Source organism: Diplotaxodon limnothrissa, linkage group LG5, assembly GCF_057381915.1.
Source record: "Diplotaxodon limnothrissa isolate DT_005_m linkage group LG5, D_limnothrissa_male_GT1.1, whole genome shotgun sequence".
NCBI classification, from domain to species: domain Eukaryota; kingdom Metazoa; phylum Chordata; class Actinopteri; order Cichliformes; family Cichlidae; genus Diplotaxodon; species Diplotaxodon limnothrissa.
The window spans coordinates 5,074,662-5,097,226 of record NC_140600.1 but is presented as its reverse complement, the minus strand read 5'-3'; the positions used below and the strand labels follow the sequence as shown (position 1 = coordinate 5,097,226).

Here is a 22,565-nt window from a genome sequence, read left to right as displayed (position 1 = left end):
AAGCAGCTCAAATGATTTTCCCCTTTATGAATTCCTATATTTGGCTGCTCGGGCTTCACACTAGGGCTTATTTTTTATTACGTTTTGTTTGCCATAAAACACTCTGATCAGACTCTTTTAGGACCGTCTGCTCCAGAGTCTCGGACTCGTTTTACTGCACAGGTCATTTTTAATATGTCAGTTTATTTGGGTTACTGCAAATGTGCCAAGAATGACAAATACTTTCCGAATGATTTCTGCTATTTTTGCCTCGTGTTGTGTCTTGCTTTTGTGTTGAATAATTGCATTAAACCCTTCATCAGTGCACTCTACACTGTCACCAAAAAGAGTGAATTTAGAATTGACTGAAATTAGCTACAGAGCATATTTGTGACTCTTAAAAGGTGACGTTGAGTGTTGGCAATATAAGTGGTAATTTTGACATTCAGCACCACCAGCACTGCTGGATTAGTTGTATTGTTTACTCCTTATGCACAATGCTGATGGCAGGTGGGAGAAGACTAAATATTTCCTTCCATCCTTAGACACACTACAGGGAAGCTGACACGCAAGCTTAACATACTAGCATTGTAGTATTGGAGTAATTAAGGTAATATATCACATCATTTGATGCCACAAGAGATGGAAATAAGTGCACTATAAATCCTTTCAAGCTTGTTGACCACTTCAAAAGAAGCCTTATTGAGTTTTTTTGGGAGTAATTCATTCGAAATCATCTTTTGAGTATTGAAAATGGAAAACCAGCCAAGTTAAGCTCCTCAAAGTTGAAATAATGCATTAAATAAACTTCAAATATAAAGCTCAGTGAGACCCTGGTATTTTAATAGTCTCAGCAGAAACAGCTGTGAGAATGTTCAAATTCTAAATAATAATCTGACTCCTTTGCTAAAGGCATTAAAAGGTTTAGCACCCCTTGATTAAATTATTATTGTTGTTGTACTTTAAGGCATTTCATTTGAAGTTTGTTTTACGCAGCCTGATTACAAATGTCCACTACTCCCTACTGTGTTTGCACTGTTTTAATCTAATGATATATGGGTCTTTCATTGCCAGCATCTTTTGCAGCATTTTTTGCAGAACCTTTTGGTTAAAACAGGTGGGCTTTTTGTTTGTTCATCTTAAACTAAAAATCAGGTTAACCCTTTAAAACCGGTCAGAGCAGCACGCTCCGTTTTGCGCAACTACTTTTAAATCCTCGTACACTCTAAAAAGTAATTAATGGGATCTTTAGTCATTACTTACATATATATGTTGTTGTGAAATGAAAAATCAAGTTCATAAATACTGTTAGACTTCCTAATTAAAATTTTTATTTTATTGAGTTCGGGTGACACATAAATTATGCCTCTTTACTCAATATATAATCGTGATTTGTCTGAATTTAAAATCTTCTTTTAATCAAAAAACAATATAATTTTAAGTTCTGTCGATGTAAAATACAACTTGATGACGTGTAAACAGCTCACAGTTCCCTTCTTCTACACAAGCGGACATATTCAACAGCACGTGTTCAAGGTTTATCAAGAGCTGTGTTCGTCGCGAACGGTGAGTAATTTTATGCGAAATTACACATATCTGCAGTCGCTCTGGATTTTGTTAGTTTACTTTAAAACAACGACGTAACATACATAACATACATCTTAGCTTGCCCCCGCGTTTGTGTGTTTTAATATACACACAGCAGCTAATTCCGCGATAGCATAAATTGTTGGGCTCTTTTTGGAAAATTTAACACTGACGTTACTCTAATGCAGACCACTGTAATTGTCTTATAATTTTTAAAAGATAGCGGACGTTGTTCGCCCCGGCGCAAACTACTATGCTAACGTAGCTAGCCAAGCTAAGTTGTGTTCACTGTGATTTTATTTTTGAAATGTGAAATTTATTTTTTGAAGGGAAGCATTTTATGTTAGTAATTGTTAAGAAACGCTTCTAAATTTTCGTAACGTTACGGGGTGAAGTTCAACCCCATTGGCTTCTGCGCAGGAAGTGCGGTCGCCATTAGTCCGGTGTGTCTGTTGACCGCTAAGAGCGGTTCTTCACCGGCTGCTCGGCCTATTTTCACAGGTAAAAGACCAGACTTAAGTGCACTGTGCCGCATATGGTAGGCTAGTTAGCTGTCCCTAATTTTTGGGTACTTTCCGTGTTTTGTAGAGACGTAGAGGCGACGTGCATTGGCACTGGCTGTAACATTGATATGCCTCAATAAAGGTTGAAAGTAAGAAAAAAATCAATAGCGGGCCGCCATCTTGGTTGGGTCCCCATTCGCCACCAGTGCATTTTTTCTACTGAGGAATGTATTCACCCATGGTAAATAAGGAAAATGTTTAAATATTTTTCCAAACAGATAAGGCAAGAAAGGTCAATAATCCCACATATGGTTTCAGTAGTATGCCAGTTTTTGCAACACTAGGGTGCACAAAAATGACCATAGCTGCTGACTCAGCATTGATTCCAATTTGGTTTTGGAGAATGAAATGAAAACAGATCAAGTGGGATTATTGACATTGTAGCTTGTGTATAAAAAAGTTTGGGTTTTTTTTCGTATTTACTGTCAGAAATGATTCTGTCCTGTCATGCCACACCTTATGTTTGCTTTTGTTGATAAAAAAAAAACTATATATATATATATATATATATATATATATATATATATAGCTCCTTACCATGCATGGAGGGTTTCACCCCAAGTCCAGCACCCTGAGGCTGTACGCTAAGCGGAAGGAAGGGGGCCGGGGACTGGTGAGTGTCAGCACCACAGTCCAGGATGAGACAACGAACATCCAAGAATACATTGGGAAGATGGCCCCAACTGACCGAGTGCTCAGTGAATACCTCAGGCAGCAGAAACCCAAGAAAGAGGAGGGAGACGAAGAACCATCATGGAAGGACAGGCCCCTGCACGGTATGTACCACTGGCAGATAGAGGAGGTGGCTGATATCCAGAAATCCTACCAGTGGCTGGACAAAGCTGGACTGAAAGACAGCACAGAGGCACTAATCATGGCAGCACAGGAACAAGCTCTGAGCACAAGATCCATAGAGGCTGGGGTCTATCACACCAGGCAACACCCCAGGTGCAGGCTGTGTAAAGATGCCCCAGAGACAATCCAGCACATAACAGCAGGGTGCAAGATGCTAGCAGGCAAGGCATACATGGAACGCCATAACCAAGTGGCCGGCATAGTGTACAGGAACATCTGTGCCGAGTATAACCTGGAAGTCCCGAGGTCAAAATGGGAGATGCCCCCAAGGGTGGTGGAGAATGACCGAGCTAAGATCCTGTGGGACTTCCAGATACAGACGGACAAAATGGTGGTGGCGAACCAACCGGACATAGTGGTGGTAGACAAACAGAAGAAGACGGCCGTAGTGATCGATGTAGCGGTTCCGAATGACAGCAATATCAGGAAGAAGGAACACGAGAAGCTGGAGAAATACCAAGGGCTCAGAGAAGAGCTCGAGAGGATGTGGAGGGTGAAGGTAACGGTGGTCCCCGTGGTAATCGGAGCACTAGGTGCGGTGACTCCCAAGCTAGGCGAGTGGCTCCAGCAGATCCCGGGAACAACATCGGAGATCTCTGTCCAGAAGAGCGCAGTCCTGGGAACAGCTAAGATACTGCGCAGGACCCTCAAGCTCCCAGGCCTCTGGTAGAGGACCCGAGCTTGAAGGATAAACCGCCCGCAGGGGCGTGCTGGGTGTTTTTTATATATATATATATATACAGTGGGGCAAAAAAGTATTTAGTCAGCCACCGATTGTGCAAGTTCCCCCACTTAAAATGATGACAGAGGTCAGTAATTTGCACCAGAGGTACACTTCAACTGTGAGAGACAGAATGTGAAAAAAAAATCCATGAATCCACATGGTAGTGTAACCTGGACGTGTGTCCCTCTATCTATAAAGAGATGATCTATACTGCTCGCCCAAGTGCAATGTCTACAATATCCGAATCTAGGTTTGGGAAGGAGATTGGCGGTAGCAACTCTGTAAGAGCAATGAGACTTCCAACCCACATAACACGCACGACCACAGGTTTATGAAACAAAGTTTGCTTTATATATTTCCTTTTGGATCAGTTCCCTTTGCTCATCCTCAATGTAGGGATACCTTCAAATGCAGTAACCATCTCAAATGCATCACAAAAATAATTGAAACAATCAAAATAGATGTAAGACAAGAAACACAATATTTCAACACCCCAAAGAAAAGGAAAAAGAAAAGAAAATAGCATGTGAGTGTCCAGTTCCTTATGGTGTCAGTTTATTCAGTTACCCACTGTCCTGGGTTAAGAACTGAAAACGACCTGAATCTCAGGCGGAGAAAAAGTAGCAAAGAAAATGATAAGGTATCTCTCAGGTGGGCTTCCTTTTGTTTTTTCCCTACCGCCCTCCTGGTACGGCAGGCATCAACGTGTCGGCGTCCTGACACAGAGAAGGCCTCCACAGCAGCAACAGTGTCTTAGACCCACGATACCAGCTCCTCACTTGGCACCCATGGAACTGTACCTCAAAAAAAAACCAGTCTGCACACAAATACGCAGAATGTTAGATGTCCACATTCCTTAAATGTCCTTGTTCCTAATGTCCTTGGTTCTTTTGAAATATTAAAATAAATCTGCATCTTGTGACACATTAAAAGTAAATACACCGTATTACTGTGCATCACCCGCAGTTACAGTAACAGCACAGCTATTGCACGTGAACTGCGCATAACCACTTAGCTGGCCGCGGCTGAACTAGCAGGCCCAAGAAAGTAAAAACATTAGACACTCATAATAAACAAAACTGTCACAACATTGCAATACTATGAAAACACATCTTAAACATCATTAAACACATTTACTACTATTCTGACTGGTTAGTTATTTTTTCCAGTGCATTGAACTGCAATAGCGGTGCTAAGTGAGCTAGGCTAACTCACCAGAATAGTTCAAAAAGTTCAAAGAAATACTCCGGCTCCTTTCAGGTAGGTACCAGTCTGTGGTTCACCGCTAACGACAGCTCTCTCACAAATGTTAATTAAACCTCTTTCCTCTCTTTCAACTGGAAAAAACCGTGCTCCGCGGCAGCATGGAGTTTTTCCTTGCCGTCCTTTTTCCTCTACACCACACCTTCACGCGCACGGAGCTGCAGATGGTGCCTTCAGGGCAAGCCCGGAAATTAAACTATCAGACAAGGACTACGATGCATTCAAAGAACCCTGTACTTCTGATTGCTGTAAATCTTACCAGGGTTACATTCTCCCCCTCTAGACTGCATGAGTCCCAGCATGCATACCTGCCCCTACCGGTACAGACACATGTGAAATAGCAGCCCCTAAAGCCTGAAAGAATGAACTAATGGCCAAGGTTAAAGGCTCCCCCAGCTCATCGTAGGTGAGTTTCCGAGGCGGACGTCTCTCCCTAGTAGAACGCCGGACACTTGCGTTCTCGGACTCTTGCCTCTCAGATACTACATTGTCAGTGTCTGCAACTACAGGGTCTGTGGTGATGAGATCTGTGTTCTCTTCATCAGGTGAGATTTGTGTCACATCAGGTTCAGGAATATCAATGACAATATGGTCCGGAGTCCTACAGTGTGAAGTAGGATGTGTAACTGAACCACTATTCTCAGAGCTAACATAAGGAGTTCCTGGTTGAAGCTCGTGAGTAGGTCTTTCAGGTAAGTGTGCGGAACTTTGGGGCACAAAAGAAGGGGTGTCTGGGTTTAATACCCTGGGAACTGGCTGAGGCTCATTGAAGCCTCCTTCCCTCTGCAGGAAAGGACCCTTCGTGATGATTTCTGGCATCCATGTATTAGGATACAGTTCATCTTCATCACTGTACGACTCGTCCTCCTGACAATCAGTGTCCCCTTGCACGCCTTTTGTTGTTTTGCCCCTCAGTCTCATTTTCCTCGATGCGTCAGTGGAAGAACTTTGCTCTCTGATCTCAGTTACAGGTAGGAACCCGCACGGCAAAAGAAGGTCTCTATGCAACGTACGGTGTGGCCCCTCCCCTGTCTCAGGTTTGACTACATAAACAGGACTGTCGCTAATCCGTCTGACAACAACATGGATTTTCTGTTCCCACCGATCTGCCAGTTTGTGTTTCCCCCTGATATTCACGTTTCTCACTAAGACCCTATCCCCTTCTAAGAGTTCAGCTGCCCTGACCTCCCTGTCAAACCTAGCCTTGTTCTTCTCTCCCATCTTCTTGGCATTTTTAGCAGCTAATGAGTAGCTCTCCTGTAGGCGTTGACGAAGGCCCTTGACATACTCTGAGTGGGTCTTGTGACTTGCCATATCAGGTTGGATTCCCAGGACAAGATCAATCGGCAGTCTGGGCTGCCTACCAAACATTAGTTCGTAAGGCGAATAGCCTGTTGTACTGTTTCTCGTGCAATTGTATGCGTGGACCAGAGGTTTGACAAAATCTCTCCAATGATATTTGTCTCTTTCTTCCAGGGTCCCTAGCATACCAAGGAGGGTCCGGTTAAATCGCTCCACTGGGTTTCCCCGGGGATGGTACGGGGTGGTACGAACTTTGTCTGCTCCAATCAGTGTGCAGAGTTCTCTGATCGTCTTAGACTCAAAGTCCCTGCCCTGGTCGCTGAGCAGACGACTGGGGAACCCGTAGTGAACAATAAAGTTCTCCCATAAAGCCTTCGCAACAGTTCTGGCTTTCTGATCCCTAGTCGGCACCGCCACAGCAAATTTTGTAAAGTGGTCGGTGATGACTAAAATGTTTCTCGTGTCTCTATCATCCGGCTCAAGGGATAGATAATCCATACAAAGAAGTTCAAGTGGATAAGTAGCAGAAATGTTTTCCAAAGGCGCGGCCCTCTGAGGCACAGCCTTCCGCCTGAAACAGCGTTCGCACTTTTTGCACTTCTCCTCGATGTCTCTGGCCATTCTCGGCCAGTAGAACCTGGCACGAGCAAGCTGAAGTGCACGCTCAGAACCGAGATGGCCAACATCATCATGCACTCCTTGCAGTGCCCTCTCTCTGAACTGTTCGGGTAAGACCAACTGATACACCAGTTCGCCTCGCTCAGACCACTTCCTGTACAGGACACCATCCCTGAGTTCAAGTTTTTTCCACTCCCTAAAAAGAAGTTTGACATCGGGATGTTCAAGGTTTGTCTCTCTGAAACTGGGTTTTACAGCTCTCCTCACAAAGGTGATGACACGTGAGAGAGACGGATCATTATTTTGAGCATTACACCAGTCAGAGTTAGCCATGGATGGTAAAGTGCCCTCATCGAAAACATCAGGCACTACAGAAGGGTCGACAACAAGAGACTCCGCAATGACAGGCTGCTCTGAATGAGGGTGACGTTCATCTTTAACCATCACAAGATGACGTTGACATAATGCAGAGAACACCTCATGATCCATGTCATCTCCTGCTTCCATGAACCGTTTTTTCATGTCCTCTATTCTCTCTCTTTCTTTAGTGAAAGCTTCATCCTCAAGAGGCGGACCTTGAGGCCGCCGGGATAACCCATCTGCATCGCGGTTGGCCTGCCCTGCTCTGTACTTGATGGTAAACTGGTAAGTAGAAAGAGCGGCTAACCAGCGATGACCAGCAGCATCTAACTTCGCAGATGTCAAGACGTATGTGAGGGGGTTGTTGTCGGTAAGCACAGTGAAACTTGACCCATAAAGGAAATCACTGAACTTTTCACAAACGGCCCACTTTAAGGCCAAGAATTCGAGTTTGTGCGTAGGGTAGTTTCTCTCGCTCTTGGAAAGACCTCGACTGGCATACGCGACAACTCTGAGCTTCCCCTCCTGCTCTTGATAGAGCGCTGCCCCCAATCCATCGCGACAAGCGTCAGTATGTACAACATATGGTAGTTGTGGATTCGCAAAAGCAAGGATGGGCGCAGACGTCAGTTTCTTGATCAGGGTTCTGAATGCACTCTCACACTCCGAAGTCCACTCCTCACCGAGCGGTGCATTAGGGCTCACAAGAGTCGTGAAGCGTTCCCTCTTGTACACTTTGCCCCTTTTCTTTGGTGGATAGTAGCCTGCTGTCAGGCTATTAAGAGGTTTGGCTATCTGGGAATATCCTTCGACAAACCGCCGATAATACCCAGCGAAGCCTAAGAAACATTTAAGCTCTTTCCTATTTGAAGGACGAGGCCAGTCTCTCAAGGCGGATATCTTGTCAGGGTCAGTATGAACTCCTCGTGCATCCACGACATGACCAAGATACTTTACTGACGTCTTAAAGAAGTGACATTTCTCCGGAGAAAGCTTTAGACCGAAATCTTTAAGACGGTTCAGCACCTTCATGAGTCGTGCTTCATGTTCTTCCAATGTGTCTGAAAAGACAATCAAGTCGTCCAGAAACACCAATACCTCATTGAGATGCAAGTCACCGACACACCTTTCCATAAGGCGCTGAAAAGTGCTTGGTGCGTTCGTGACACCCTGAGGCATGCGATTGAATTCAAAGAAGCCGAGGGGACACGTGAAAGCGGTTTTAGGCTTGTCTTCTTCGGCCATCTCAACCTGGTAATAACCAGATTTAAGGTCCATGACGGAGAACCATTTAGCACCGCTAAGGGCAGCAAAGGTCTCCTCAATGTTCGGAAGAGCGTATGCATCTCTGATGGTTCGAGCATTTAGCTTCCTGTAGTCGATGCATAACCTGATAGAACCATTCTTCTTCCGGACCAAGACCACTGGGGATGCAAAAGGGCTCTGTGACTCTTTAATGATTCCTGCATCAAGCAGTTCTTTAAGATGCTCCTTGACTGCCTCCCTGTCACTGGGATGAATAGGCCTTGGCCTCTCCTTAAAAGGAGTCTCGTCATGTAGCCTGATGTGATGTTTCACTGCAGTGGTGTGACCATATGACAGGTCATCCACAGCAAAGACTTCTGGAATAGATCTAAGCTTGGTGATGATACGATCTTTCCATTGTTCAGATATTGGTGAATCATCAAGATTGAACTCGAGGTTGTCACTGTCAGGCTTATTGTGATGAGAGTCACCTTTCACTGGTCCAAGTGATGTGACCTGCTGAGCTGCACATATTTGAGCAATGATGCATTTTGGCTGCAGCGTAACATCATGGTCACTAAGATTGCGCAGGACGACCGGGACCTTGCAGCTAGACTTAAATGGAATGTCCATCAGAGCAGCTTCAAGGAACACGCCACCTGGCAACCTGTGATGTTCATTGGGTTCAAGCACAAATGTGGTCTGACTGTTCCTTTTCAACCTGACATCACCTGTGATGCAGCACTTTTGTTTTGCAGGGATGGTGATGGGGTTTCCACCATGTAACCTGACAGGATGAGCATGGTTGTTGAGGTCATGGATCTGGGCAATATGCTGGAAGATCACTGCAAAATCTCTAGAGAAGAGTCTGCAAACAACCTCTGGACCATCCTGTTCAAGTACTTGTTCATAAAGTCGTAATAACACATTGGTACCAATCAACAGGGGGGTCCTGCTGTTGAACTGACACTCTGGCACCACAAGTGCTAACACGACTAGCTCCTCTTTCCTGCCAGGAACAGACAGCGGGAAAGTGACACGCGCTTCTATGTAACCAAGATAGGGGACCTGCTGTCCACCTGCTCCTTCGATTTCAAGAAGGGCATGAATTGGATGTATAGGTAAGTGAGACAGATGGTTCTTATGGAAACACTCGGACACTGTTGTAACTTGTGAGCCGGTGTCCATTATGGACTCACACTGTACACCCTCAAGAAAGACAGAAGCCGCACAACGAGGACCTACAAGCCCTGCAGGTATAGATCGCTCTGTGCAACGGTAGGTTTCAGTCATTGTGTGGGTTATGACTTTCTTCTGTGTTCCAGCACCATCAACTGATCTGTTGGGACAGGGGTTATCATCAACTGCAGCTCCTGGACGTCCCACAACAGGAGCTGCTACTAGTTTAAAGTGAATGGGGAAGCAGCCTGCTGAGCTAAAAACTTATCCTGCCTCTCCCGGAGTTCTGCATTTTTCTTGCGAACCAGTGCGGGGTTGGGTTCATTGGAGCAGTGAGCAGCAATGTGGTTGTCTTCCCCACACTTAAAACAAAACCACGGCCTCGGCATTCCAGGCACCTTAAGGCCCCTCTTCATGTTACTACTACTGATTGCAAAGCAGTCGGTCTTTTCAGTACTCTCTCTCTGATTTTGTGCTAGTTTTTCAACTTGCTTTGTCAGTTCAGCTATCTTGTTCTCAATATCAGAGGTTTCATCTCGCTTTGCTTTTACCACTAGGGGAGGATTACTATCATGAGTGAGGCTCGGTGGCTTTTTGTTTAGCTTTTCCAACTGTTTAGTTAGCTCATTTACTTTCTTTTCAAGCTTTGATGTCTCATTCGGCTTTGAGTTAGGCAGTGGGACAGGCTCACAGTCATAAGAGGGCATATCAAAAACATGGTGGGCATACATGTTAGCTTTCGAAGCACCTAAATGCTTTTTCATCCTATCTAGCTTTGTGGAACGGCGGTCTTCCTCAGTTCTCAGCATGAGGAGGAATTCAGGAAATGTTGGTGGATTTCCCTTTTTGCACTCTAACTGTAAGCCGATGATGATGCTCTGATCCCAACAGCCCCTACAAAACTGTCTGAGCAAATGATCATTGGAATTTCCAGCTGAGGCTCCCCCTCTAGAAATTGCTCTTGTGAGGAGGCTATGGAGCCTGTTCAAGTATGTTGATGGCTTCTCTCCACTATCTTGGTTAGAGCCGAGAAATGCCGCAAACAACTCCTCTCCATCCTCCACAACACCAAAAGCAGAATCAAGTTGAGTGATGTAGACACTTGGTGGTGAAGAGATGCCAAGAGGCTTCACAACATCAGCTGCTGGACTCAGCAAGCTCTCAAGAATCCTTCTCACCTTGTGAGCATCATTCAAGGAAGGATCGTTAAGGAGAAGATCAACTTGGGTGTGCCATGTTTCGTAGTCCACCTCACCGTTTGGCCTTGGCATCCGCCCAGAGAAGGTGCGCAACCTTATTTGTGGGGATGGTGAAGTGGTGGACTCACTTCGGATGACATGCTCCACAATCACTCTCTGGATCTGGGGGGGGTTAAAAACATCCTCACTGATGTGGACTGGGCTCGTTGGTAAACTAGCAGATGCACTATAAACATGTGTGGGCTCTGCAGGCTCATTTTGATCATTATTAGGTGTGTTAGCATTTTGAGCTGCATAGGGCTGTGTAGCATTACTGTGTACGTCATGTGATGTGCCCTGGTTCCCATGCAGTTCCTCCTGAAGCACATTCAAGAAACCTTTCCTGCCACTGCCTGCGACAGACTTTAGTTCGTCCAGGTATCTGCAAGCTATCTCCCTCCCCACCACTTCCTGACAAACATCTCTAATGGTCCTCACAAACCACATCACAGCTGGGTCCTTTGGACTTGGTACGGTACCCAAAGTAATGGGGTCGATTCTAGAGATAGACCTGTCAGATGCATACTGGACCAGGGCTCTACCCTCTGGTTGTCCTGATTCGTCAGGGATCCTCACTAATTTAGAAATATCTCCATTAACTTTGAACACAGCAGTTATTTCCTCATCTGTGTATTCTGGTCCTATACCTGTTACATACAGGGAGTTTTGACCATTAACCTCAAAACGATTGCAAATATCCATACCTGACTCAGTGGAACAAATCTCAAAAATCTCAAACGTGCGTAGTGTGGGGTGGAAGATCAGAAAGCTACTATTAACCAATCTCCTGGCTGGCTCGCCACTTTTTATGTAACCTGGACGTGTGTCCCTCTATCTATAAAGAGATGATCTATACTGCTCGCCCAAGTGCAATGTCTACAATATCCGAATCTAGGTTTGGGAAGGAGATTGGCGGTAGCAACTCTGTAAGAGCAATGAGACTTCCAACCCACATAACACGCACGACCACAGGTTTATGAAACAAAGTTTGCTTTATATATTTCCTTTTGGATCAGTTCCCTTTGCTCATCCTCAATGTAGGGATACCTTCAAATGCAGTAACCATCTCAAATGCATCACAAAAATAATTGAAACAATCAAAATAGATGTAAGACAAGAAACACAATATTTCAACACCCCAAAGAAAAGGAAAAAGAAAAGAAAATAGCATGTGAGTGTCCAGTTCCTTATGGTGTCAGTTTATTCAGTTACCCACTGTCCTGGGTTAAGAACTGAAAACGACCTGAATCTCAGGCGGAGAAAAAGTAGCAAAGAAAATGATAAGGTATCTCTCAGGTGGGCTTCCTTTTGTTTTTTCCCTACCGCCCTCCTGGTACGGCAGGCATCAACGTGTCGGCGTCCTGACACAGAGAAGGCCTCCACAGCAGCAACAGTGTCTTAGACCCACGATACCAGCTCCTCACTTGGCACCCATGGAACTGTACCTCAAAAAAAAACCAGTCTGCACACAAATACGCAGAATGTTAGATGTCCACATTCCTTAAATGTCCTTGTTCCTAATGTCCTTGGTTCTTTTGAAATATTAAAATAAATCTGCATCTTGTGACACATTAAAAGTAAATACACCGTATTACTGTGCATCACCCGCAGTTACAGTAACAGCACAGCTATTGCACGTGAACTGCGCATAACCACTTAGCTGGCCGCGGCTGAACTAGCAGGCCCAAGAAAGTAAAAACATTAGACACTCATAATAAACAAAACTGTCACAACATTGCAATACTATGAAAACACATCTTAAACATCATTAAACACATTTACTACTATTCTGACTGGTTAGTTATTTTTTCCAGTGCATTGAACTGCAATAGCGGTGCTAAGTGAGCTAGGCTAACTCACCAGAATAGTTCAAAAAGTTCAAAGAAATACTCCGGCTCCTTTCAGGTAGGTACCAGTCTGTGGTTCACCGCTAACGACAGCTCTCTCACAAATGTTAATTAAACCTCTTTCCTCTCTTTCAACTGGAAAAAACCGTGCTCCGCGGCAGCATGGAGTTTTTCCTTGCCGTCCTTTTTCCTCTACACCACACCTTCACGCGCACGGAGCTGCAGATGGTGCCTTCAGGGCAAGCCCGGAAATTAAACTATCAGACAAGGACTACGATGCATTCAAAGAACCCTGTACTTCTGATTGCTGTAAATCTTACCAGGGTTACAGTAGGATTTGTAAAGAATTTATTCGTAAATCAGGGTGGAAAATAAGTATTTGGTCACCTCAAACAAGGAAAATCTCTGGCTCTCACAGACCTGTAACATCTTCTGTAAGAAGCTTTTCTGTCCCCCACTCGTTACCTGTATGAATGGCACCTGTTTGAACTCATCTGTATAAAAGACACCTGTCCACAGCCTCAAACAGTCAGACTCCAAACTCCGCCATGGCCAAGACCAAAGAGCTTTCGAAGGACACCAGGAAAAGTATTGTAGACCTGCACCAGACTGGGAAGAGTGAATCTACAATAGGCAAGCAGCTTGGTGTGAAAAAATCAACTGTGGGAGCAATCATCAGAAAATGGAAGACATACAAGACCACTGATAATCTCCCTCGATCTGGGGCTCCACGCAAGATCTCATCCCGTGGGGTCAAAATGATCATGAGAACGGTGAGCAAAGATCCCAGAACCACACGGGGGGACCTGGTGAATGACCTGCAGAGAGCTGGGACCAAAGTAACAAAGGTCACCATCAGTAACACACTACAACGGCAGGGAATCAAATCCCGCAGTGCCAGACGTGTTCCGCTGCTGAAGCCAGTGCATGTCCAGGCCCATCTGAAGTTTGCCAGAGAGCACATGGATGATACAGCAGAGGATTGGGAGAATGTCATGTGGTCAGATGAAACCAAAGTAGAACTTTTTGGTATAAACTCAACTCGTCGTGTTTGGAGGAAGAAGAATACTGAGTTGCATCCCAAGAACACCATACCTACTGTGAAGCATGGGGGTGGAAACATCATGCTATGGATCTGTTTTTCTGCCAAGGGGACAGGACGACTGATCCGTGTTAAGGACAGAATGAATGGGGCCATGTATCGTGAGATTTTGAGCCAAAACCTCCTTCCATCAGTGAGAACTTTGAAGATGAAACGAGGCTGGGTCTTCCAACATGACAATGATCCAAAACACACCGCCCGGGCAACAAAGGAGTGGCTCCGTAAGAAGCATTTGAAAGTCCTGGAGTGGCCTAGCCAGTCTCCAGACCTCAACCCCATAGAAAATCTGTGGCGGGAGTTGAAAGTCCGTGTTGCTCGGCGACAGCCCCAAAACATCACTGCTCTCGAGAAGATCTGCATGGAGGAATGGGCCAAAATACCAGCTACTGTGTGTGCAAACCTGGTAAAGACCTATAGTAAACGTTTGACCTCTGTTATTGCCAACAAAGGTTATGTTACAAAGTATTGAGTTGTATTTTTGTTATTGACCAAATACTTATTTTCCACCCTAATTTACGAATAAATTCTTTACAAATCCTACCATGTGGATTCATGGATTTTTTTTTCACATTCTGTCTCTCACAGTTGAAGTGTACCTCTGGTGCAAATTACTGACCTCTGTCATCATTTTAAGTGGGGGAACTTGCACAATCGGTGGCTGACTAAATACTTTTTTGCCCCACTGTGTATATATATATATATATATATATATATATATATATATATATATATATATATATATATATATATATATATATATTTTTTTTTTTTTTTTTTTTTTTTTTTTTTTTTTTTTTTTTTTTTTTTTTGAGTTAACACATTCCTCAGTAGAAATACATGCACTGGGGGCGAGTGGAGACCCCTCCAAGATCGCGGTCGTTGGGGATACACGCTCCAACAGACTGGCCCAGTCCATGTCACCTCTATGTATATTTGATCTATGGAAAGCCACGTTAGGCCTTCCAGCACCCAGTGTATTCAGGTCTATGTAGTTTTGAATGTTTGGTTCTAGCTCACACAGCTTTGACAGGTGAAACTTATTCACTGTATTGAAGACTCACAGGTGAAGTTGAAAATACCATCTTTTGTATTTTTGTGCAGGCACAACTTTCTGGTGTTATACACTGTCCTGGCGTTGCAGATCTAGGGGTTCCAGTTAAGACGTGGTCAGCCTTCTAAAGAAAGTGGGAATCTCACCAAAATATTCAGTTACTTTGCTGTGTTTCTTGCCAGGACAAAGGCTCAAACCATCATCTTCTCCTGGTATCGAATACCAAGGGACCTTCTGAAGTAAGCTTTAACAAGTAAGCTTGAATTGAGTAATTCAGAATCATGAAGTATGGATTGGCCTTGCAAAATCTGTAAATTTGCAACCTCCACTAAGGAAGAGCTGATGAAACATTATAGGTTACGCCATATCCCCAGTGTACAGCCTCTGCCATGTCCTTACCTAGATTGTTTTTGTTCATTTAAGTCATGGGGTAGCCTAAAATCACACATATCAAGGAAACACTCAACTCACTCAACAATGAGAACCTCTGAAATACTCAGTTTCTGTTGTCAGTTCTGTAATGTGGGCACATTTTCCACTGAAAAAGAGTATTTTGAACACCTTCTATTTTTTTCTATCAATCAGGACAACACAGTTGAAAAGCGCAGAGAAATTGCTATTCGCTGCCTCATAGTCTATCTTGGAGAGAAGGAGGAGGATCTTTTCAAACAATACAGCGCAAGTACTTGAGTTGGTTTTTAATTTTTTGTTTAGTTTTGAATGCATGTCTCTGTTGGGTCTTTGTGTTTTGTTCATTGGATTTTCTGTTCAGGGTTGAGTATTTAAGTCATTCAGTGCCATAGACGTCTTTAGACGTCAAAATGAATCCGAACGCTCTACTGAGAACGAGTATTGTGGCGCGATTTTTGATCCAGCTCGTCATTTCGAGCTTGAGGTGTCTGCAGCCTGACGTCATGGTTTTTCTAGCGATTCCAGTGAACATGAACCGGATTTATCTGACCAGTATCTCCTGTTAGAAACTTCTGAAGGCAGCAGGGACCAGAATAATGAACGATTTGCTGCATAAAACGCACAGAAATTGTTGATAGACGAACCGATGGCCGGGTGGGGGGTGAACAGACTAAGTCGCGCACTCACTTGTGCACATGCGGGAGTAACACACACACACACACACACAGACTCTCTGAATCATAAATCAGTCGCTTTTTTCTTATATATTTTTCAAATGTTGAAATTGTCTATAAACAACTATTTTTATACAAAAAATAATCTGCCAAAAGTACATTTTTACAGGTGATTTTTTTACTTCATAGTAGTAAAACATAGTTGAGATGTTGCATGAATCATTGAAACACGAAATATTTACATCAAAGTCACTGATCTGCTAGAAAAACCTATTTACACAAAGCGCTTTTGATCCAGAAACAGGTGTTTTGTCATGAAAGTTTCTCTTTTCTACTGCAGATTTCTAAATAACAGAGGTAGAAACATTTTTTTTTTGCTGCTGAAAGAAGAGAGACTCATTTTTGTCATGGTGGTTTCAGAATTCACATAGTCATAGAACAAAATATTCTGTGAGCCTTCAAAATCAGTGAAAAAGCTAAATATCTCTGGCACTGAGGGGAGTATGAAATCTGAGAGTGGCTGGCACTGAATGAGTTAAGGGACATTCCAACCCTAAGTGAAGATATGTCTATTGCCATGTATAAGTGAGAAAAAAGCATTTCAGAATTACAATCCGAAGATGTTTATTGCCATTGTCATTGAACATAATTTGCTGAATAGAAACCTGTTTCCGTGATAAGGTGCAACATAAACACACAGGATAAAAAATTTTGTAGCCAGCGCAGTCATTTTCCTGATCTGGCAGCAGCTTTAGCAGAGCATAAACAATGGAAGTGAATGGCAGGTACTAGCATTTTGTGTGCAAAAGTGATTAAAATCACTCAATAATGATACCAAGTATTCCTGGGGAGCTCAACAATCATGCTGACTGCAAATGAAAAGTATGAATTGACATGAAGGATTTTCAGGAGCCGATTTAGACTTGGGACTACATTACGACAAAGCACTGCTGTAAGCCTCCACATGGTTATAACACAGCAGTTGAAGCCACTGCCGACCAGTGTCTATAAACCAACATGCTATTTGTGCAATATTTCTTCAACAAATCAAAGACCCATCCATTGTTACTGCAGCTTACCATGCTTGTATAGTAGTGGCTGTGTGTGTTTGTTTATGGAAGCTGGAGGCTTTTCCAACTGTTGCGTTATATCCATGCACCATGCAGTGGATGTTTACAGCGGTGTTTGTTGTAACTGCAATGTAGTCTCAAGTCTAAATCAGCTTCTGCAAATCTTCCGTGTTACTTTTGCACTTTTCATTTGCCGTGAACATGATTACTGAGCTCCCAAGAAATATTTGTTTTCATTACTGTTTTCATTTTTGTTAGTCATTTTAATCACTTTTGCACACAACATGCTAGCACCTGCTATTCACTTCCATTGTTTGTGCTCTGCTAAAGCAAATGGATTGCTTCCGGATCAGGAGAATTAGTGTGCTGTTTACAAAAGGCTTGTTTCTCACTTTCTAACTGTGGCAATATGGCAATAGATAAAATTTCACTTAGAAGTGGAATAACCCTTAAAAATGATTTATTAGATTTTCTTTTCAAAGTGGAAAAACAAAACTGTGAAAAACAAGACATTTTTTATTTTAAACGTTGGATTATGGTTTAATTTAGCTTTTAAAAATTACAGAATGACAAAGTAAAATCACTGAAAAACACAAAAGACAACCTGTTTTAGCTTATTTTCCTACCTGTAGTAGTTCATTCCCATATGCACGTCATCCTGAAGTGCTTGAGCTATGTATTTTATACATCCTAACATTTAATTTCTCCTACAAGGATGAGGAGGAGCTCAATGCAGACCTTGCAATGCAAATCATGAAGATTGCTATCATTGGTGATGGGCCTCCAACCATCATCGTTGAGGGATCCAAGATCCTGGAGAGGATTGATGTTGCCAGATCCTGTGCTTTGATGATGGGAGTAATCTACGCTCTGAACCTTACCTATCCCAAGCAGCTGAAATTTACCTTTGAGGTATTTCAAAAGCTATGCCTTGAGCTTGATGGACAAAAAGCCAGCTCTAAAGTAATGAATCTTAAGTTTGGTATTTTCTAGAGCAGACTTGATAGACCATTCGTGAGTGAGTTTCACAAAAACCTTATTCCTGCATTTCTGGCACTACTTCATTGTGTTTTACTAAATTTTAAAGCGCTGTTCTTAAGTCTTCTGAGTTAATGGTTTGCTGTGTCTTAAATGCTGTTATTTGCACATTTTTAAGGAATGCGTTTAATTTCTCCCATGACCTGTGTTCTGAGGGTATTGGTGTGTTTTAAAGTTTGTGTAATGCCCTCTTTAGCTGGCCTTAATCTTGAGGGTGAAAAGTCAAATATGGAAGAGAATCAAGAATACTTTGTAAGAGTGCTGACAAAGTTGAATGAAAGAAGCTTTGCTCATTTTATGTTTAAATTAGTGCATTTAATGTATAGCAGCCTGTCATCTATTGTTTTGATTCACTGTCACATGTTAAAGTAAAAAAAAGAGGATTCAAGTAGTAGGTTTTATTACAATTTTAATACACAGTTCCTTAAGTTTCAGCGGGCAATTTGTGTTCTAGGAAACTGAAGCCCACAAATCTTGCACTTCGCACGCACGTTAAAGAATTGTGATGTTTGTTATTGTAATTAAATGGGTCTAACTCATTTGAATACATCTGTCTGAATTTCTATTCTTTCTGAGCACCAGGTACGAGTCCCTTAGCTGATGTCCAGGTATTTGGCATCACATCTGCCGCATTCAAACAAATACACACAACATCCATTTCTTTTTTCTGAAGGTCATGACACAAGCGCACACACAGCCCATGTTAAGGCTGACGTTCGTTTGGGGAAAAAAGTGATCGACAAGTTTCTAAGGTCTTAGAACCTTGACTTCTTTGTGGGCAGGCACCACCATGCATGAGCCTGCCTACGCGGTAGTCATGGTTATAAGACACAGCCAAATGATCAAGGTTGTATTTTGGAGCGAATTAGCCTGCTGGGAAACAGGTAAATGGCCTTATAGAATCTCCTGTGGGACCAAAAAATTACTACACTGTAACCAAAATATCATATTTGACCAACATAAATACTATTTATGCCGACAGTTAAGTTCATTTTAATTATAAATGTGTTTTATTTTGATCAAAAAGTTACTTCACCATACATAAATATAATCTTGGATCAACTTAAATTCCTGTGTATTTGTTGACAATTATTAAGTTCATGTTACTCAGAATGTGGTTTTTTTTGTGGCCAAAAAGTAACTTCACTATACATAAAATTCACGTTGGATCAACTTAAATTTTTGTGTTCTAGTCGAAAATTATTAAGTTAATTTTACTTAAGAATGTTTTTAATTGTGGCCAAAAAAGCTACTTCACCATACTCAAAAATATTGCTTTGAATTAATGTTATTCTGCCAGAAGTTGGCTTAACTCAAAAATTCTAGTGGAAAACGTTAACATGTTTTTTTTTATTTGAACCAATGTTTTACTTATTAGAGTGTAGCACTGCAACCACGTAAGCTAGCGCAATAATTTTTTTTGCATATGAAACCGGAGGAGTTGTACTTACATCTTATGCCATCAGCTTGTCCTAGGCCACGGTTTCCTTCCACATATAGCTTTGCAAAAACTGCATAAAAAGCACTTGCAGCAACAAAAACACAATATTCCAGAAACACGTTTTGCCGATCCGATCAGCTGTTCGTAACACTTTCTACGGCAGCATGAACTATCGCATGTCTGCCATTGGCTGTATCCCAATTCAGGGTCTGCAGCCTTAAAGGCCGCATTTCAAGGCCGATTACGTCACAGCGGCGCGCCGAAGGCTGTCCCAATTCAAAGGCTGCTCGAAATGCGGCCCTGAAATGCGTCCTTCATTTCCCTGAATTTTAAGGCTGTGGCAGTGTAGACTTCATGGCCCAACATATCCCAGAATGCATAGCGCGGCGATGGGTGTGGATAAATTTGCAGAAAAAAACGGCGGATGAGGGGCGACCGAAGAGTGAACTTTAAGTACTGAATATTACGTCACTTATTTATGTGCAAATGTTTAATAACGAAGAACATTAAAACATTACTGTTGGCCACATGTCGGCAAAGTCATGTGACATTAGTGACGTTTGTACTAACTTGGTTTTAAAGCCTTTACTTTAAAATATACGCCGTTCAATAGCTGAGCTTAATCTTACAGAGAATGATCAAAGCTCATGTTGAAACAAACAAACAAATGAACAAAACATTTTCTCCTTCATTCCTGTCAAACAAAGCTATGACACGTTTCCAGCTGTTAGTATCATGGTTGCTAGGCAACCTGGGCAGCGCAACGGAGGCTTTTTAAAAAAAAATGTTTTTAACTTTATTGACAAACTACAGTATCAGCACAACGGAGGCTAGACCGTCCCTTACACAAGCCTCGCACTTCCGGCCTTAGCGGTCTTTGAGTACGCGGCCCTTGAGAATCGTTGAGGCTGCGTACTTTAAGGCTGCAGACCCTGAATTGGGATACAGCCAGTACCTGCCTGAAACCGGAAGTGACGACATTGTCGCGGAAATGTAGTTTTTTACCATCAGCGCCTTATGAGCCTATACTGGTGTTTTTAAAAGTTATGTTTGACTTTATGACTTTCTGTGTCGTTTCTGGGATGCTTAGAAGTCAAATTGCACTGCTGGAAATAGTTTATTTTGATGCATGTGCTGTTTTTTTGCAAATTTGCATTATAATATTTATTTTCATTTTTCCTGCAGTATATAAAAATTGGTGTGTTTAAAAAATAAAACTATGAAGACACTCAAAATAAATTTCCTGTGGTGGGAAACTATTTTGTGCAACTTTTTTGTATTTACAGTTTTGAGGGATAAGCCTCTTAAATTTCTCTAACTAGAAATATATGTTAAAAAAACAAAAGTGATTTTCAATTTTTTTGTAGTTTATTGCACTTTCTTGCAATTTATGTAATTTCTTTGCACTTAATGCATACATATTATTAAAATTTGGGCTATAACAGTTGTATTGATGTATAGCAACTTGAAATGCTCCCAAAAATTGCACTACAGCATGTAAAAATATAATATAAGCTCTGGCGGACTTGGTTCTATGGTCTTAAAGGGTTAATAAACTAAAGCAGTAGGTACACCAAGGAAAGCAGATGCAGTCTTGAAAGCCAGAACATGTTTTTGATTTATGCGACACGTGAGATTATTACATTTATGGACCGCAAACTTTAAAAAACCAAAAGCAGCTGCCAGAGTTTACTTCCTACATTTCTGCATTCAGTCTTGACTCAAAAGGTATTGATTCATCAAAACATCTGGATGTCAGTGACGCATATACATACCATTGTGTGTGGAATAGGGATGTTATTCAAGGATAACCATGATATTTAAAAATAACCCCAAGTCAATAAAGCACATATGATAACAAGGTAAGTAACTGCATTATTGTTGTTTTTGTGTGCGTTCGTATATTTATGATTTCAGAGACATTAACTCTGTAACTTATATTTTGAGTTTAATTGATTTGCCAAAAAAATGTAGCACATGATAAAAAAGTTAGATATACGTTTTCCTGATAGTGGTATAGCTGTTATTTCTCTTTTCAGATAATCCATAGATACTGTAATATTTCATTCTCTTTTCCCTCTCAATATGAACATCGACCTTTTTTGGTACCTTTAATAGACCTCTGAAATCTGTACATGCATGTCAACAAATGATAACTAAAAGAGGTTAGTATAATTCTGTAATCAGATATACCAGGCGCAAAAAAATATCAGGATTTTTGTGCTTTTTCAGACAAAGGTTTTAACTGTAGCTAAGCACAGTTAAAACACTGTAGTCTGTGGATCTAACAGGTTTCCCAGGACAAACCTTGAAGCTGCCGGTGTGCCTCACTCACCTCTCTCCACTCCTTTGTCCCCAGGCCTTGAACGTACAACACCACCACTGAAAAGAAAAACACAGATGCACGCCTTAAATTTATTTTTGCACCTTTCAAGACTAATGGATATCTCAAAATCAGTAGACGTAAACGCAGGAAATCGCTGTTATCTAAAGATGTAAAAAAATATATATATATATAAAAATGTTCGTTTAAAGTAATATTTGAAAATAATCTTTTTAAAACTGTAAGTCACGTTTCTTTCTCATACAGTATTACTTTTGTAACAAAAAGCTTGCGTTCCATTTTCAGTCATTTTAAGGCTCAGCGAGCAGGGCTTCGTCTTGCCACTGGCTTTCTTCGGATACCAAAACTTGCCAAACAGCTCAGACTGTGTTGAAATTTTCTCCAAATGATGAGCTGAAGGGAGGCTCCTAACCTGCTCACTGGCTGGGTCTTCTCAACACAGTAAAAGAGTAAAACACTAAAAAGATTTTATTAACAAAACAAACACAATGGATCAGTTTATTTAACCGATGCGAATGACAGAGAAGTGTTCACATACACCACATTTGTTTTCACCCAAGCTCAAGGTGCATGCCACCAGAGACAAAGAGAAATGAAGCAGCTGCCCTGGCACTCACAGCGCCCTTTCTGGCCCACAATGAGAGGGACAGGCTGTTTTTTCCATCCCCTTTCCA

The 22,565-nt window shown here is 42.2% G+C and overlaps 1 protein-coding gene across 1 annotated transcript in view; it reads right to left on the bottom strand.

Annotated features, from left to right (window-relative positions):
• Positions 1–22,565, bottom strand: part of LOC146631467 (copine-9-like) — a 205,653-nt gene that overhangs the window by 165,720 nt on the left and 17,368 nt on the right. The window contains exon 3 of the mRNA XM_085353696.1: positions 21,883–21,929. Coding sequence (XP_085209822.1) covers positions 21,883–21,929 — 47 coding nt within the window. The remainder of the gene's footprint in view (positions 1–21,882; positions 21,930–22,565) is intronic.